This window comes from Emys orbicularis, chromosome 1, assembly GCF_028017835.1.
Source record: "Emys orbicularis isolate rEmyOrb1 chromosome 1, rEmyOrb1.hap1, whole genome shotgun sequence".
Lineage (NCBI taxonomy): Eukaryota > Metazoa > Chordata > Testudines > Emydidae > Emys > Emys orbicularis.
Window position 1 is genome coordinate 96,884,508 of NC_088683.1, and position 17,112 is coordinate 96,901,619.

A 17,112-nucleotide genomic window follows, 5' to 3' on the forward strand; every position below is an offset into this window, starting at 1 on the left:
GACTGGTTTCTTTTGCTAACAGCCCTGTTATTCAACTTCAAGCAGTAATTTTTTTAATAATACAAAGGCCACTGCTGATGCAAATTCAGATTTATTTATTTTTAAGGCTAGCTCTAAAATTATGGTGTACTGGACAAAATTCACCACTGACAAAATAATATTGCAAATACGAGTGCATGTTGTAAAGTAATGCAAGTTATACTGGCTTGGCATTCAGTGGCTTTGCCAACCAAGTATAACTTACACACAGAAGGGAAGAAAGGAAAGTGTTTCAGAAAAAGCACTTAACAGAAGGATATAATATTTAACAAGTCCTCCCTCCATTCCCTCACTTTATCAAACAGTTTAAGTTGATTTTCTTGCTACATACTCCTTCCTTCCCCTCAGTGTGCATATTACACTAATTTTGCAAAGACACTGAATGCCAAACCAGTGCAAAGATATACTACATTGACACACACACTTGCATTGAATATAGCCCAGAGACAACCATGGAATTTGCACGGGTTTACATCAGCTATAAATCCAATCTACTATAATATTAGACAGTCAATTCTGCCTTCATGATTATCACATGTACACAGATGTGTTACTGCTAGTACCATAGTAGTCTGGCAGCACTCCTCTGCCATCCTCCTTGCACTGCCTTATTGATATTATCAGACTAATCTTTAAGGAGAACAAGTATGGTCCCCAATTTAATGCCATGTTCTCTCTGTTTGGAGGTGCTTGCCATTTTTCTGTCCAATTCGAACTGCAGAGCCTTCAAGATGCCCTGCTAAAAATGTTCCCAAGATGACTGTATTCTCCATCTCCCTATGTCCATTTCTTCTCTAGTGAGCCCTGGTACCACTGTGGTATTTGGTAATCTTACTTCTCCAGTAGAGCTAATATGGTGGGGAAAGAAGTTCACAACAATAATTGTGTCAGTATCTTGGGCAACAGGTCTGCACATACACTGCTACCACACCATCAGCACTGGCTAGTGTCATGTGAAGTTAAGTCACACCCATCTAAAAACATCATACTTCTAATACTAATACACAAACACACACACACACACACACACACACACAGGATCTTTGTTTTAACTGTATATTCAAAAGTGACAAAATTAGAACATTCAGTTATTAATGTTTTTATTAAAAACAAACAGAACTGTTCGTACAAGTTCCATGCTTTTTCAGTTCACTAGCTGAACTGATGGTCTCTCTCTCTCTCTCTCTCTCTCTCTCAGCTGACCTCCAGAACCTCAGTGAAGAAGAGTTGCTCATCTGTAAATGAAACTCTTTGACTGTCAGTACAAGAACCACACTCCACACCAAGCATGGAACCCTCTGGTTAACTTGGACCATTGGGGGCCAGAGTAGACTTCATCTTCAGCTGTGAAATGTTCGAGGCAAGAGTATATAAGGAAATGTGGCTCCAGTGCACCTTCGTTTTCTTTCTATTTTCTTAGACCCCAACCACAGACTCTGCCATAGGAGGAGTGTGGAACTTCACTGACAATCTTATACAACAATTCCAGTTGCAGATGACCAACTGTTCTTTCTTCTTCAGGTAATACCAGCAGAGATCCTCATGCTTGGAAGACTGATCAGTGAGAACTCTCAGGGGGAGGGGGGAGCATTTGAGGAGTAGACTAGTTAAAGCTTGCAGGGCTGCTCTCCCAAACTGCACCTCAGACCTTGAGACCAACTCAAGAGAATAATGCTGCGTGCAAAGGTATGGTTTCTACTCCCAGGAACAGCTCTACAACAGGAATAATTTGCCTTGGATCTACCTGAATGTATTCTAACATCATCCAGGACTGGAGTGCCTGCTAATCAACACAATGTGTTTTGCTGCATTTTGACAAATGTTGAAAGGCAACTGCCTCTCCCCATACATGCCAATCCCTACAAATAGTCTTGGGGATTTACAGAAGGGTTTTGTCCTACTAAGACTATAGCTGAAGGCCTGCTTCAAAGCGGACCTTCCCTGGTAACAAATATTATGTGAAGAAGATAAGCAAGTTTCTCATCTGAGATGAAAATCAATTACTATTTTATAGATGAATTTGAAATGAAGATGTAAAGCTGTACCGCTTTTATCATTACATAATAGCGCATAAAGAGCATCAGTAATTAATGCTTGGAGCTCAAAAACTCTCCTGGCTGATTATGTTGCTTCAAGATACAGTCTTCAAGGAGTGACAACAGAATACTATCCCAGAGGCTTAAATCAAGAAACCATCAGCTTGGGTAGTACTACACTGTATTCACAAAAAGGTGGGACAGCATTAAAACATCCCTTCAAAAGCATCTTGTTTGTAAAAACACAGGAGGTCCCTTGTACTGGAACTGAGATGCATACTCTAAAGCTCTGCCTATACCACTAATTTTATTGACCAAAAATTTCCACTGTTGCTGCCATTGTTTTAGCTACCCTGGTGTGACAACATTGGCGCCTCAGTATATGGACTGCTTACTGACTCCAGCAGCTGTTTTCTGCACTGTATTAACTGAATTTGCTCAGTGCAAATCTAGTCAACTGATTAGATTGTGGTATTAAAAACAGCTGCCAGAGCTAGAGAATAGTCTACACTAGGGTTCTCATCTTTGCTAACACCAGAGCAGATGATTTGGTGTTAATAATGGTGGTTATTTTTTCTAAACAAAATACACAGTAGTCCTGATTTCTTGAGACACTGAGGGCTAAAATGTCTAACAGGTATTGCTACAGGTGTATTTCTTTATGCTGCCCATTTATAGTCTCTGCCATGCAGCAGCATAGGATTTGCTGTTGAAGGTTTCTGACTTTTCAGTAATATCTCCAGCAATTTCTGTAAGAAGACTTGATCTAGGATAACAGATGTATGATCCACCTTACTAGTTGCAGGGAAACTGGTGAAATATTTAACGTTTCCTTTCTGAATCTTCACTTATCACCAACATAAGGCAAAAAGGTGGCTTCACTTCTACATCTAGGAGCTCCATGTGACAAAAATATCTGGCCCAGTTCAGGGTTATCAGCAAAAAATTCAAGCTTTGTCCTGTGTGATTTTCTTACTTATCATGGGGATCACTGGTACTGTACAAATGTTTGCTTGCAGGACAATGTTGTTAAATAAGAAAGTATCTGTCAACAAAAGACCATTGCCCTCCTCTGGTGGAAAAATGCAGATTTTGAGTGGTGGAAACAAATCTATTCGCAGAAGAGGGCTTAACAATGAACTCTTTTAACGCCCATTCTTGTTGAAGGTTGCTTTTTCTGCTTATTTCATCCACAAATGTATTATCCTTGCACGGAAGATGGATTGCCACACACGTGATGAGTTGGTGGATGCACCCATTTCCAAAGATGGACCACTTCTCAGCACTGAAGATTTCACCAAACCCTTCCTTGGCAATTTGCTGAGCAGAACATAGGTGTTCATCTTCACCACCATCACATTACCTTCCTTTGAATATAGGGGAGAAATTTTGAATGAAGGCTGAATTACTCTCAGCAATCAGTGCATGTGTGTGTAACTTGGTCTCAAAAAGTTACAGATTGTCAATTGGTTCAGATTTCGGTCTCTCCCTGCCTTGGAAATATCCCTCAGTAAGGCCTTTGGTGATTTGAAAGGGATACCTTTTGCAAATACTGTGCGAGTTAGTCCACCATACAAAAAGAGACAGACATCCTGAGGGATAATTAACAGTGTTAAAATTGCAAATGGACTTATGAGGATAGATGAAACCATCATCCCCAAGTAGCTTCAGGAAAACAAATACTGGGTTTTGAGGCTGAGATTATACTGATTGTACAAAATCCAAAGACAACCCACAGTACTTCAAATAGTTCTTCTCACAGTAATAGCTGTATAGCCAATGAATAGGAATCTATGCCTGAAGCATCACAGGCAGCTTCTAGAGAATGCTTTGCTACTATAAGCCCCCTCTATGACTACTTCTTTCATCTCCTTCTTCAGATCCTCAGGAAGATGTTCCAACAATGGAACAAGCATATACCACATTATAAAGTCATACTAGCCCAAAAAGCTTCGTAGTTTGCCAGTCTGATCTGTAAGGTCACTTCTGATTGAGATTATCCATCTTCCTGGCACCTTTAAGCTTATGATATTTTCTTGGCCCTACTTTTTCTTTTTACATAAAGCATCAAAAATAACGAGATTGGGTATTGGAAAAAAAGAATCAAATCCTTGAACAGGGACCTGGTATAACTAGTCTGCCTGCAAAGACAATAGTGGGATAGAAACTTGTATTATCCTCCTCATCTTCAGAGAATCCATAAGGGCCCCTTCTTTGAAAGGCATGACCACCACTCTGCCAGGTTAGGTTGGTTCTGGGATACCAAATAACTTGTGACCCATTTCTTGAACTATGGAGACCTCAGGCTATAATGCTTCCACAATCCTGGTGAACAGATCTGGATGGATTTAAGAGTGGTACACTTTGGAGAAGAGATGATGCTGTCTTTTCTTCTTCCCTTGACCTCCCAATATTAAGGAAGGTGCACTTGTTGCTTCAGCTGAAGCTGTTATTTGCTTCTTGGACTCACCCAAGAAGGGAGAGCTCTCAAACGGAGTTTGATTTTTCCCCAAGAACATGACCTTAAAAAAGGAAATACTTAAGTCAGCTTGACTCTTCATATGGCCTGGAAGCTTATAAAAGAGCTTCTTCCATCATCAACTGTAGTCAAGACACTTGGTCCTGAGACCAAAAAAAATGAAGTCAGAGACAGTAGGGGGCATATATCCCTCACTTCAGCATTTAATATACTGGGTACAGCAATCTGTGTCAGTCCTCTTGTCCCAAAAGAAGGGCAAGTCCTAAAAACCAACCTTTTATTCTGGAATCTAATATCACAATAGAAAAACAAATAAAGATATCACCATTAGGAAGACCAGTTCCTACAAATTACTTAAACCCTGCAAATCAAATTTATTTTACAGAAAACAACTAAAAAGCTTCCTAACACACAATTTGTAAGAAACTAAGTTCCACCTTGGGAGGAACAATCAAGACGAATGGTCACCAGACAGTCAGGGACCAGAAGGAGTTCTAACTTACTACTTCACCGAGACTAGAAATGGACCACACTTCAGCTAATATCTATAGAACGGATATATTTGGTCTTTAGTTTTATGCTGACTAGAACTAAAGCACTGCTGTTGTAACTATCCTTAGCTGAGCCAGAAAAGACAGAGGCAAAAAACTGCCCGCAGCAGGAAGAGAGGTGGATTGCACCAAAGATCCTAACGAGCCTACTGGAGACTGCTGCACCAACAGCTAGCTAAGGAACAACTGTTATTCCAAGTTGGTGATCCACAACACCGTATTCCCCTTACCCCGTAGTGCTCTTACATGTGTTTAGCACGTAATATCACAATACCTAAGGACAAAAACCTGGATGAAGGAGGATTTCTTTATGTATTACAAACTACACAAAATAGAAAGACTACAATTCCTAGGATAAATACCTTATATTTCAGCTCATAAGTGTGTGTGGGGGGGTGAGGGTGGGGGGGAGATTTCTATTTGATCCTAGCTTACACAGTACTACCCAATTAGAAAGGTGCATTATTGTGTGTTGAAAAGAGGGGCGACATACCCTTCCATTCAAGGATCTGGTACTGGCCGGTGTCAGAAGCAGGGAGAGACTATTGGACTAGATGGACCATTGCTCTGTTCCAGTGTGGCAATTCTGATGACAATGTTTTGGGTGTTTTTTGGTTTGTTTGTTTTTTAAAACAATCAGTACTCTAAAAATGTTAAAAATCAGCAGTGCCGAGGAGCATAAAAGTAAAGTAAAATAACTCTTCTAAAAGTTAGAAGTTTTAATACGTATCATAACACATTTGTGAACGATTTTACCTGATCTTTCTTCAGCTAAGCCTTCCTTACCTGTTGCAGTCCCACTGTCGCTCTGCAGCAGTGCTCCTGTCACTGGTTGTGCGTTGTTTGGGTTTGCTCCAGGTGCTGAAGAGGGAGGAAGCCCTGCCCCACCCCCAAGTAGCATACAGGATGGCGGAGGGGGCTGCCCACGTTTCAGTAACACTTTGTGGTCCTGCTGGCAACGGAATCGCGGCGGCACCTCCCGAGGCATGTAGCGGGCGGCGCTTGGCGGTTGTCCGTTCGGCACTGCCACCCTTTTGGCATTGTTGCCACCATTGACTGGTGGCGATGGAGAGCTGCCAATTGGGCTGGCGGCCACTGGCTGGCTTGAACTTGGTTTCGTCACTTCGGGCACTGGAACACAAGAGGAAGGAAAATTATAACTTTATAAGATACAAAACCTAACAAATGGATACAAGAACACACTGAAACTGAACTCCTCTCAGAATACTGTGCAAATTCAACCCCATCAAGGAACTAGTCAAGTTAAGCAGAAGCCACATATTTGTTTGTCATCACCAGTGATTTAGACATCATGGGTGAAATCTCAGATTGAAGTTTTAAATTTAAACAGTCAATGATTAATACAAATTTTGTAATTTTTTCCTATTTCTTAATCTTTGGTTCACTTAGGGGCACTGTTGTATGCTGCCATATGGAAAATCTGAATTTAGTTCCTAAGCTTTTACCTTGCTCATTAAGGCTATGTTGTCACTACAAAATTTGTTTTGTTTTGTACAGCGAGGAGACAGCTCATCCCTGTTAGCTATCTTGCTATAAAATCCTAGTGGAGACCAGAATGTGTAATTTTTACTGCACTGTAGGCAGGTGAGGACAATCCCTGGTGGGGGCCATAGCACTGACCTCACCTAGTTACACCAAAGTAAAGACTACCTGGTACTTTATCTCCATGAGGGTTTTACAGCAAGAGAGCGAACCCACATTTGTTTTAACACTGAGATAGCTAAACAAACAAAAACATCATTTTGGGCAGTGACAATATAGCCTAAGCCAGGTAGTATGCACAGCTGCTAGAGGAAGGAAATGCCTTCTTTCATTTTGGAACAACCCTCTCTGCCTGACCCAGGAATGCTGTTTACAAACTCTATAATGAGATCTAGCCAAAATGGGCTTGTATTTAAGGGCCTCTCTGAGGACCTTTGAGTAGATGTGAAGCAATAAGACGGGGAAAATGAGGGAATCCTAGGGAAGCTTGTGCCTTAACAAAACTATCTTCATCTACTTGGGAGATTCCAGAAACAGTACATCTACACTCCTCTATTCTCCACGTTTCTAGAAATAAAGCAAAGTAAACTCACACATTAAACAGTTCGGAAACAAGGGTAGAATTTGTTACATCCTAACCAGGTTGCTAGAAGTCAAAACATTTCACAAAGACATGCTCAGATTCCAAAACCAAGGACACATTTTAGAGCTGTAACTACTCCAGTCTCTCTTGTGGACTGAAGTAACAGCAGCATTAGAAGGGGCTATTCTCCCAAACATCACATTACTGATGTTATTCACCTTTTAAATATAAGCAGAGACATTTTTTAGGAAAGCAGTAGAATATCATAAGAATAGGAATTCCTCTAGAACAACAGAAGGTGTTATATCCCATTTTTATCTTTGTAAACAGCTGGTGATGGGTTTTCTGACTTTCCTATGCAAGTTTCATTGTCCAAAAATTATTAGGATTTTTTTTTAATTTAAGCCAAATTACTATTTGTCCTTTGCTGCCTCTTTTTAGTCGCTGTTTTCTCCACTACTTTCACAATGCTTGGATGCAAATTAGGTTCAAATATATTTTAAATCAGGTGAGCAAGTTATGATGCTTATTTACCATCTGTCTGTCTCCATTTGACATTCAAGTCTCAAAGCTTTAACATCTCTTAATTCAACTCAGGCAGAGTAGAATGTTTTCCACTCATTTTGGTGTTCCCTCATGAAGAGCTACTCTCTCTCTCTTGCTCCCATTCGATGCATCTAGTCTGTGTCAGTTGGTGGCTGCACTTCTGAAAAGCTGCACTTTTTTAGGGATTTCAACGTTAGCCTAATTCATGAGAGATCATCACAGCTAAGATATTATTTTATTCAAAAAGGCCTTCTTTTCTTCTTCAAACATTTTGAAGGCTGACTGAAAATGTCCTCTTTTTGACCATTACAGCAGTTGTTTCTGCTTACTACTCATGCAGAAATGCCTCATCATGCGACATGAGTCTCTCACTCCCTTATCCAAGAATTTTAGTCAAGGACAAAGGCCTGTTCTGAGCCTACACAAATCTATGCTCTATAGATTTAAACAAATTAAATCTCTTACCTTTGGTTTTTTGATCTGTGACCTGCAAATTAAAAACAAGGAAGTTAATAAAAGCAAGAAAAAACAGCTGCTCTACAATGCAGCCTTCATTTATTACTACAAGACCAGCCTCTCTCAGTTTAAAAATCAGCTGAAAATCAAAAGCTGAAGTACCCTGCTCAAAAATATGTAAAGATAAAGTTTTCAAGAGGACCAAGGGCTATTTATCATCACTTCTGTGACATATTTGGTCCAAATAAACATAAATAAGAGGAAGAAGTTACTTCATTTATGATAATTTGTAAGATATGTTTCCACTGTAGCATTTTAAAGCATAAATATATAGTCACTCAAAATATGGCTTTTTAATATCATTAGAGGAAACCCTTACCTTTAAAGCATAATGAAAAGAAACCTAAAGAATGTCACAGACAGCCCTATAAGTGAGCACTGTTACAATGACATCTCATGCTGCCTACAGGGACAACTTTAGTGAAGAGCACCAACCCATCTCTTTGCCGTCTTTCCCATCACCTTCCTCCCCTGCCATTTTCTTTTCCCAGGAGAAGACAACTTCAATCTTATTATCACGATCACAAATGGGAATCTAAAATACCTCCAGCACCATCAGATTTCAAAATCCCGTGAATGCAACAGGCTCTCTATAATGGACCTACTGAATTGAACCATCATACCAGTCAACCCCTTCCCACCCCCCATTTTTGCTTTTGCTGTACTTTTACATTCTTTTAGCAGTATAGATTTCCAGCTATAGTAGAACCAAATATGCCACTGGTATGTTCTCTGGAATTCTTTGTATTGTGGCATGTTTTGAACTTGTTGGTCATGAGCTCCTCTACACAATAAGGGAAAACCCCAAGATCATCATGTGTCAGGCTTTGTGTTACCTCTTCTTAAAAGAAATTGCTGAACCAGTCCCTAATTCTGGATGGTACAGTCACAATATAGAATAATAGAAGTACTACAAGTAAAAGGCAATTTATTGTCTACACCAACCTAGCCAGATTTTGTACAGTAAAGAATAATAAAAAGAAACACAAACCACTCAATTGCTGCTGGCATCATTCCACTTTGGAAAGATGCTCTTTGGGGTACGTGAAACAGAACATACCCCAAAATATAAAATGCCATCCCCCCCCCCCAGGCTCCATAAACTTCACTCACAATTATATAAGACCAAAGTCTTACGACATGACAGGCAGCAAAAATATACTGCTTTTCATAACAAACCAGATTTTTGTTTTACTGTTTCGTTTTGTAGGGATTTCAACGTTAGCCTAATTCATGAGAGATGACAGTAAAATATTACACCCACGTGTGAAAGTGTTTCAAAAATACAGCTAAAATTCCCCATCCCCGCATTTCTCCATGCCCCAAACTCCCTTCCCGCACCCCTTTTTAAAACGGGGAAATAATTATGACATTTTTACACAAGGAAAGCCAAAAGAAAAACACAACTCATGAATGCCATATTGTAGTGCTGCTAGGTTTACTATATTTAACCTGGGAGACAGTAAGTCTCCCTGTAAGAAACTTACCGTATATACTCGTTCATAAGCCGAATTTTTTTAGTAAAAAAGGGAAGTACGAGAGAAGGGGGTCGGCTTATGAACGGGTATAGAGAGGGAGAGGTGGGACACAGCCCCTCCCCCCAACAGAGGGAGCAAGGAGAAGCAGCACAGCCAGCAGAGACAGAAGGGACGAGGCGGGGCCAGTCTCTCTCCGCTTTTGGTCATGCTGCTCTCCCCCCAGCCTCTGAAGCTGCTGCAGCTCCAGAGCTGGCAGGCTGCAGCAGTGTCACTCGGCCCCGCCCCCCAGAGCAGGCTGAGGCCGCACCGCCTGGCCCAGCCCGGTCTGGCCTGCTGGAGCAGGCTGCGGCCACACTGTCCAGCCTGCTGAAACAGCTCCAGCCAGGTCAGATACATCCTCCCCTGGCCCTCCCCAGATAAGGTGGGAAGGCATGGGATAGGGAGAGCGTGGGGGTCCCAGGCTAGGGGTGGGGTCATGTGGGGGGTGGTCACAGGGGTTACTCCTCTGACTCCCGGTTTCTCCCGCCCCCAAAATTTCCCCACCAGTTGCTGTCCTGGCCTGTCAGGGTAAGCAGCTGGCGCGCCGGGACACTGTGTTTACTTAGGTTTACCTCCGTGCCTGCGGACACTCGAGGTAAACAAACCATCTCGGCCCACCAGCGGCTTATCCTGATGACCCGTGAGCCAAAGTTTGCTGACCCCTGAATTATAGGGTTGGCTTATGAACACGTTATAAAAATTTTCCATTTTCACTTATCCATCTTGGGGGGGTCGGCTTATAAACGAACCGGCTTATGATCGAGTATATATGGTAATCTAGCAAAAAGACAGTTATTCATAGAATCATAGAAATGTAGGGCTGGAAGGGACCTCGAAAGGGTCATCAGCTCCTGACTGCTGTGCTGAGACAGGACCAAGTATACCTAGACCACCCTTGTCCAACCTGTTTTTAAAAACCTCCAATGATTTCCACACTCTCCCTTGGAAGCCTATACCAGAACTTGGTCGGAAGATTTTTTCCTTAGCAGCATCTGTCGGGTCGGCCTGGGCACCCTCTGGAGTTGCGCTTTCATGGTGCCTAATATATAGCCCTGCCGACCCGCCACCCCTTCAGTTCCTTCTTGCCGGCTACTCCGACAGAGGGGTAGGAGGGTGGGTATTGGAATGGACATGAACAACACATCTCAAAGAACAAGAGTTACAAGAAGATGGGTAACCGTTTTTTCTTCGAGTGCTTGTTCATGTCGATTCCAATCAGGTGACTCCCAAGCAAAATTAGGAGGTGGGGTCGGAGCTGTCCACTGACTGGAGTACTGCTCTACCAAAGGCCGCATCATCTCTGGCCTGCCGAGTAATTGCATAGTGTGCGGTGAAAGTGTGTATTGATGACCACGTCGCCGCCCTGTAGATTTCCTGGGTGGGGACTTGAGCCAGGAAAGCTGTTGATGAAGCTTGCGCCCTTGTAGAGTGCGCCGTTATCGGGGACGCTGGGATTCCTGCTAGATTGTAGTACTCGGTAATGCATGCCACAATCCATGATGAAATGTGCTGTGTCGAAACAGGCTGGCCCTTCATCCTGTCCGCTACTGCGACAAAGAGCTGTACCGACTTCCTGAATGGTTTCGTCCTCTCGATGTAAAAGGCCAGCGCTCTGCGGACATCGATAGTGTGTAGCCTCTGCTCCCTGCTACTCGCATGAGGCTTGGGGTAGAAAACCGGGAGGAAAATGTCCTGGTTGATGTGGAACTGCAATACCACCTTCGGGAGGAAGGCCGGATGGGGCCGGAGCTGAACCTTGTCCTTAAAAAACACAGTGTAGGGTGGCTTAGACGTCAGAGCCCTAAGCTCAGACTCCCTCCGGGCTGAAGTTACTGCCACCAGGAACGCAACCTTGTAGAAAAGGTAGAGCAGGGAGCATGTTGCTAGAGGTGCCTCATGAGCCTAGAGAGGACCAAGTTAAGGTCCCAAGCAGGAACCGGTTGGCGGACGTGCGGGTACAACCTGTCGAGACCCTTCCGGAAGCGACCGACCAGGGGGTTAGCGAAAACCGATCGGCCCTGTACCCCGGATGGAAAGCCGAGATGGCAGCCAGGTGTACTCTTCTAGAAGACAAGGAGAGACCTTCCTGATTTAGATAGAAAAGGTAATCCAAGATCAGGGTCATTGAGGCTAGCGCCGGGGGAAAGTCGCACTTAGCTGACCAAATTGAAAATCTCTTCAACTTGGCCAGGTACGTGCTGGTATACCAATGCTGGTGGGGCCAGGCTGGTGCTATGAGAATGACCCGAGCCCGGTCTCTGCGGATCTTGAGTAGGACCTTGTGGATGAGCGGTATGGGTGGGAAGGCGTACAGAAGCGGTCCCCCCACAATGGAGGAGGAACAGATCCGCTGCGGAGCCCAGACTGTGATTCTGGAAGGAGCAGAACTGCTGACACTTCCTGTTGCGTCGCATGGCGTAGAGGTCGATCAGGGGACAACCCCACGTCCGGAAGAGCGAAGATGTGACGTCCGGGCGAAGGGACCACTCGTGGCTGTGAAAAGTCCTGCTGAGGCGGTCCGCCAGCTCGTTCTGGACCCCTGGAAGGTACAACACCTGCAGATCGACTGAGTGCTCTATACAAAAGTCCCATAACTTGAGGGCTTCCTGGCACAGGGGAGAGGCGCGTGCATCCCCCTCTTTGTTGATAAAGAACATCACGGTCGTATTGTCAGTCATGACCGATACGCATCGACCTGCTAGATACGGGTGGAATGACTGACACACTAGGCATACCGCCCTGAGCTCCCTGACATTGATATGAAGATGGAGATCTGTCTGTGACCAGAGGCCCTGAGTCCTGTGGTCCACCAGATGGGCTCCCCACCCCAAATCTGACTTGTCCGTCACTAGCGTTAGGGATGGTTGTGGGGCAGTGAAGGGGACTCCTGAGCATACCTGCTGAACGTCCGTCCACCCCAGGAGCGAGTCGAGGATAGGGCAAGGCAGGGTCACGATCCTGTCCAAGCTGTCCCTGGCAGGTCTGTACACTGATGCAAGCCACAACTGAAGTGGTCGAAGCCTGAGTCTGGCATACCGAACCACATACGTGCAGGCGGCCATGTGGCCGAGAAGTTTGAAACAATTTCTCACAGTGGTAGTGGGGAACTGCCCGAGTCCCTGGATCATGGCGTTGAGGGCTTGGAATCTCGCCTGCGGGAGGAATGCTCTGGCTTGGGTTGAGTCCAGAACCGCCCCCATGAACTCTATCCTCTGCGCCGGGGACAGAGTCAATTTCACCTCGTTCAGTAGCAGGCCCAGATTCTCGAACGTGGCTCTAGTGTCCAGTTTTGGGCCCCACACTACAAAAAGGATGTGGAAAAATTGGAAAGAGTCCAGCGGAGAGCAACAAAAATGATTAGGGGGCTGGAGCACATGACTTATGAGGAGAGGCTGAGGGAACTGGGATTGTTTAGTCTGCAGAAGAGAAGAATGAGGGGGGATTTGATAGCTGCTTTCAACTACCTGAAAGGGGGTTCCAAAGAGGATGGATCTAGACTGTTCTCAGTGGTACCAGAAGACAGAACAAGGAGTAATGGTCTTAAGTTGCAGTGGGGGAGGTTTAGGTTGGATATTAGGAAAAACATTTTCACTAGGAGGGTGGTGAAGCACTGGAATGGGTTACCTAGGGAGGTGGTGGAATCTCCTTCCTTAGAGGTTTTTAAGGTCAGGCTTGACAAAGCCCTGGCTGGGATGATTTAGTTGGGAATTGGTCCTGCTTTGAGCAGGGGGTTGGACTAGATGACCTCCTGAGGTCCCTTCCAACCCTGATATTCTATGATTCTATGAATGCCACCCGAGCTTCCACTTGACCCCTGGATTGGCCTTTGACCAGCCAGTCATCGAGGTATGGGAACACCTGTACCTGATGTCTCCACAGAAAGGCGGCGACAACTGCCATGCACTTGGTGAAGACTCGAGGTGCTGCTGACAGGCTGAAAGGGAGGACAGTAAATTGGTAATGGGAACCATTGACCACAAATCTGACGAATTTTCTGTGGTTGTGCGTGACTGCTATGTGAAAATACGTGTCCTTCAAGTCGAGGGCAGCATACCAGTCTGCTGGATCCAGTGAAGGGATAATGGAGGTCAGGGAGACCATGCCGAACCTGAGTTTCTTCACAAACTTGTTGAAGTCATGCAGGTCCAGGATAGGCATGAGGCCGCCTTTGGCCTTCGGTATTAGGAAATAGAGGGAATAGAAACCCTCGCCCCTGTGCTCCAGTGGAACCTCCTCCATCGCCCCCAGTGCTAGGAGGAAGTGCACCTCCTAAATGAGAAGTTGCTCATGAGAAGGGTCCCTGAAGAGGGACGGGGAAGGGGGGTAGAAGGGCAGGAGGGCACAGAATTGGATGGAGTATCCCTTCTCTACCGTGCGAAGCACCCAGCAGTCCGAAGTTATACGGAACCATGCACGGTAGAAAGGGGATAGTCGGGAGGAAAAGGTAAGGCGGGGTAGATCCAGTCTTTGGTCTGGTGCGCCATCCTCGACCGCACCATCAAAAGGCTGGTTTAGGGCCAGAGGGCGGTTTGGACTGGCCTTGATTAGCGGAGGGATGTTGCCTTCTCCTACTGCTCCGGTTCCTCCTCCTGGAATTGTCCTGGCGGTTCTGCTGCTGGAACCTTTGAGGAGGTTATGGCCGGAAGTGTCTCCGCTACGTGGCAGGGATATGCAAGCCCAAGGATCTGAGGGTGGCTCGGGAATCTTTTAGGCTGTGGAGCCGTTTGTCTATCTTCTCTGAAAACAGAGTCTCACCCTCAAACGGGAGGTCCTGAATTGTTTGTTGGACTTCGTAGGGTAACCCTGGGACTTGCAACCAGGCCTCCCGCCGCATAGCCACCTCTGTCGCCATGACTCTTATGGCAGCATCTAAAGCTGCCTGCAATGAAGCGCGGGAGACTAATTTCCCTTCTTACACCAAGGCGGTGAACTCTGACCGAGAGTCCGAAGGGACGAGCGCCGTGAACTTCGCCATTGAAGCACAGATGTTATAAGAGTACCTGCTCACAATGGCCTGCTAGTTAGCAATACGGAGTTGCAAACCACCAGTGGAGTAGATTTTTCTATCCACGAGGTCCAAGTGTTTAGCATCCCTATTCTTTGGGGAACAACCTTGGGAACCTTGTCTCTCCCACTGGTTAGCCGTGTCAATGACCAGCGAGTCCAGAGGTGGATGGGAGTAGAGATGCTCAAAGCCTCTGGAGGGGACGAAATACTGCCGCTCATTACGTTTGGCAGCGGGTGGCAGGGATGCCGGCGTCTGCCATAAGGTCTTGGTGGTGTCCACCACCGTCTTTATGAGGGGTAATGCGTGAAGGCCCCGAGGGTGCTAGGATGTCCACCATGGGATCCGTGTCCTCTATGACCTCCTCAGCCTTGATGCCCAGACCTTGGGCAGCCCTGCGTAGCAACTGCTGTAAAACTCTGTTATCCTCTAATGCAGGAGCTATGGTCGTCCCTGTCAATGCTTCATCTGGCGATGGACCGGAAGGAAGCATGTGCCGGTAGTGGAAGCTCCCTACCATCTGCCCTGGATGGATCACGTGACTCCTGGGGCAGCTTTGGAGGAGGTGGTGCCGATGATGGTGCTGGGACCATAGGCGTCGGTGCCAACGTCGGCATCGGTGTCTCCGGAGGGAGCTGCATTGGCACGCTCACAGGAGCCGCCGGGGTCGGGGAGCGCGGTGCCGACATCAGCACCGGAGCCGTAGGTGCCTGCATCGAGGTCGACAATGGTGCAGGCGTGGGAGACGGGTGTGTCGACGTAATGAAGGCCGGTGCTGAAGTCGGAGCTGAGCACAGTGCCCGAGTTGACGACGGTGCCGGAGGCAAAGGCGTCGGGACCGTAGGCGCTGGGGGCGGATGCACAGCGGACGGCGGCACGAAAGTGGCAGAGGCCACTGAAGACATCACTGAGCGTGGGCCCTGGGTTCCTCCCTGGCCCTGGTGAAAGCCCAGGGAGTCCAGAAGGGCCACTGAGGCGGGTTCTGCCACTGTGGAGGCCACGCCTGCTGCTCCTTTCTGTCTCTGCCAGACCTCGCTCTACGGCTTCTGCTCCTACTCAAGCAATAGAAGTCAGGCTCTGACTCCAAGGTCTCAGACACTGAAGACCACGGAGGAGCCGATCCTCGGTGCCTCGAACTTCGAGAGCTCAAGGAGCGGGAAGGCTCTCTGCTGGAGCATGTAGGCACCGATGGACAAGGCGAAGGGGAGCGCCTCGACATCATAGCCGGCTTTCCCTTAGAATGCACCAGAGGACGGGGCTCTGCCGACACTGAGGGTTCCTCCCTGGCAGGCAAGAACAGTGCCATCAGGTGGAGGAGATCTCTAGCAGCCTGGTATGCTTCCGGTGTGGATGGGAGCGGAAGCTGCTGCATAGGCGCCGGTGATCGAAGTGGGGCTGGACTCGACAGCCTCACCTGGATCGGAGTTGACATGGCCCCGGAAGGAGACGCCGAGGAGTGGCCCGCCTGGGGTCACACTTCTCAAGGCTTAGCCTGAGGAAAACGGTCGTCCGGCTTTTTCTTCTTTTGAGGCACCGGCGAGTGGGAGTGGTGCCTATTATCAGATGGGCCCCACAAAGAGCCGCGGCGGTGCCGAGCATCCCTGGAGGAATCCTTCCTAGGCGCCGAAGTCGCCAACGGCGTCGGGGCGCTCCACATCGAGGACGTCGCCATAGGGGTCTGGTCTCTCGAGCCCGGGTCAGAGTGGGGGCATAAGCCTGCCTCCATGAGGATCACCTTCAGCCACTGTTCCCTTTCTTTAAGTGTTCTCGGGCGGAACTCGCAGCAGATCTTACAACGATCTTTCAGATGGGTTTCCCCCAGGCACCGAAGACACGACGAGTGTGGGTCACTCTTTGGCATGCGCTTGGCGCAAGTCACGCAGCTCTTAAAGCCCGGGGACCAGGGCATGCCACGGCGCTGGGGCTGGAGTGGGGGGGGGAACCCCCAACTACTAACTATTAACTGGAGTACTACTAACAACTAACTAACTATATACACGGAATAGAGAAGAAAACTTGCTGAGCAAGAGCCAATGGAAGTTCCAGCCACTGTCATTGGTGGTAAGAAGGAACTGAAGGGGTGGCGGGTCAGCAGGGCTATATATTAGGCGCCAATAAGGCGCGACTCCAGGGGGCACCCAGGCCGACCTGATGGATGCTAAGGGAAAAATCTTCCGGCCATTGTGCACGTGCGTGCGCACACACCTGATTGGAATTGACATGAACAAGCACTTGAAGAAGAAATTCTTTGACACAGAACACCGATTTTTAACAACTTCACATCTATCAGCACTCTGTTAAAACGTAACAGTAGATGTCCTAAAACCTATTTACCAC

The 17,112-nt window shown here is 46.6% G+C and overlaps 1 protein-coding gene across 2 annotated transcripts in view; it reads right to left on the minus strand.

Moving 5' to 3' along the window:
- Positions 1-17,112, minus strand: part of TNRC6B (trinucleotide repeat containing adaptor 6B) — a 221,655-nt gene that overhangs the window by 55,135 nt on the left and 149,408 nt on the right. For both annotated transcript variants that reach the window (XM_065423816.1, XM_065423807.1), the window contains 2 exons: positions 8,203-8,224; positions 5,892-6,236 (listed from right to left, as the gene is read on the minus strand). In XM_065423816.1, the coding sequence (XP_065279888.1) occupies positions 5,892-6,236; positions 8,203-8,224 (367 nt within the window). The remainder of the gene's footprint in view (positions 1-5,891; positions 6,237-8,202; positions 8,225-17,112) is intronic.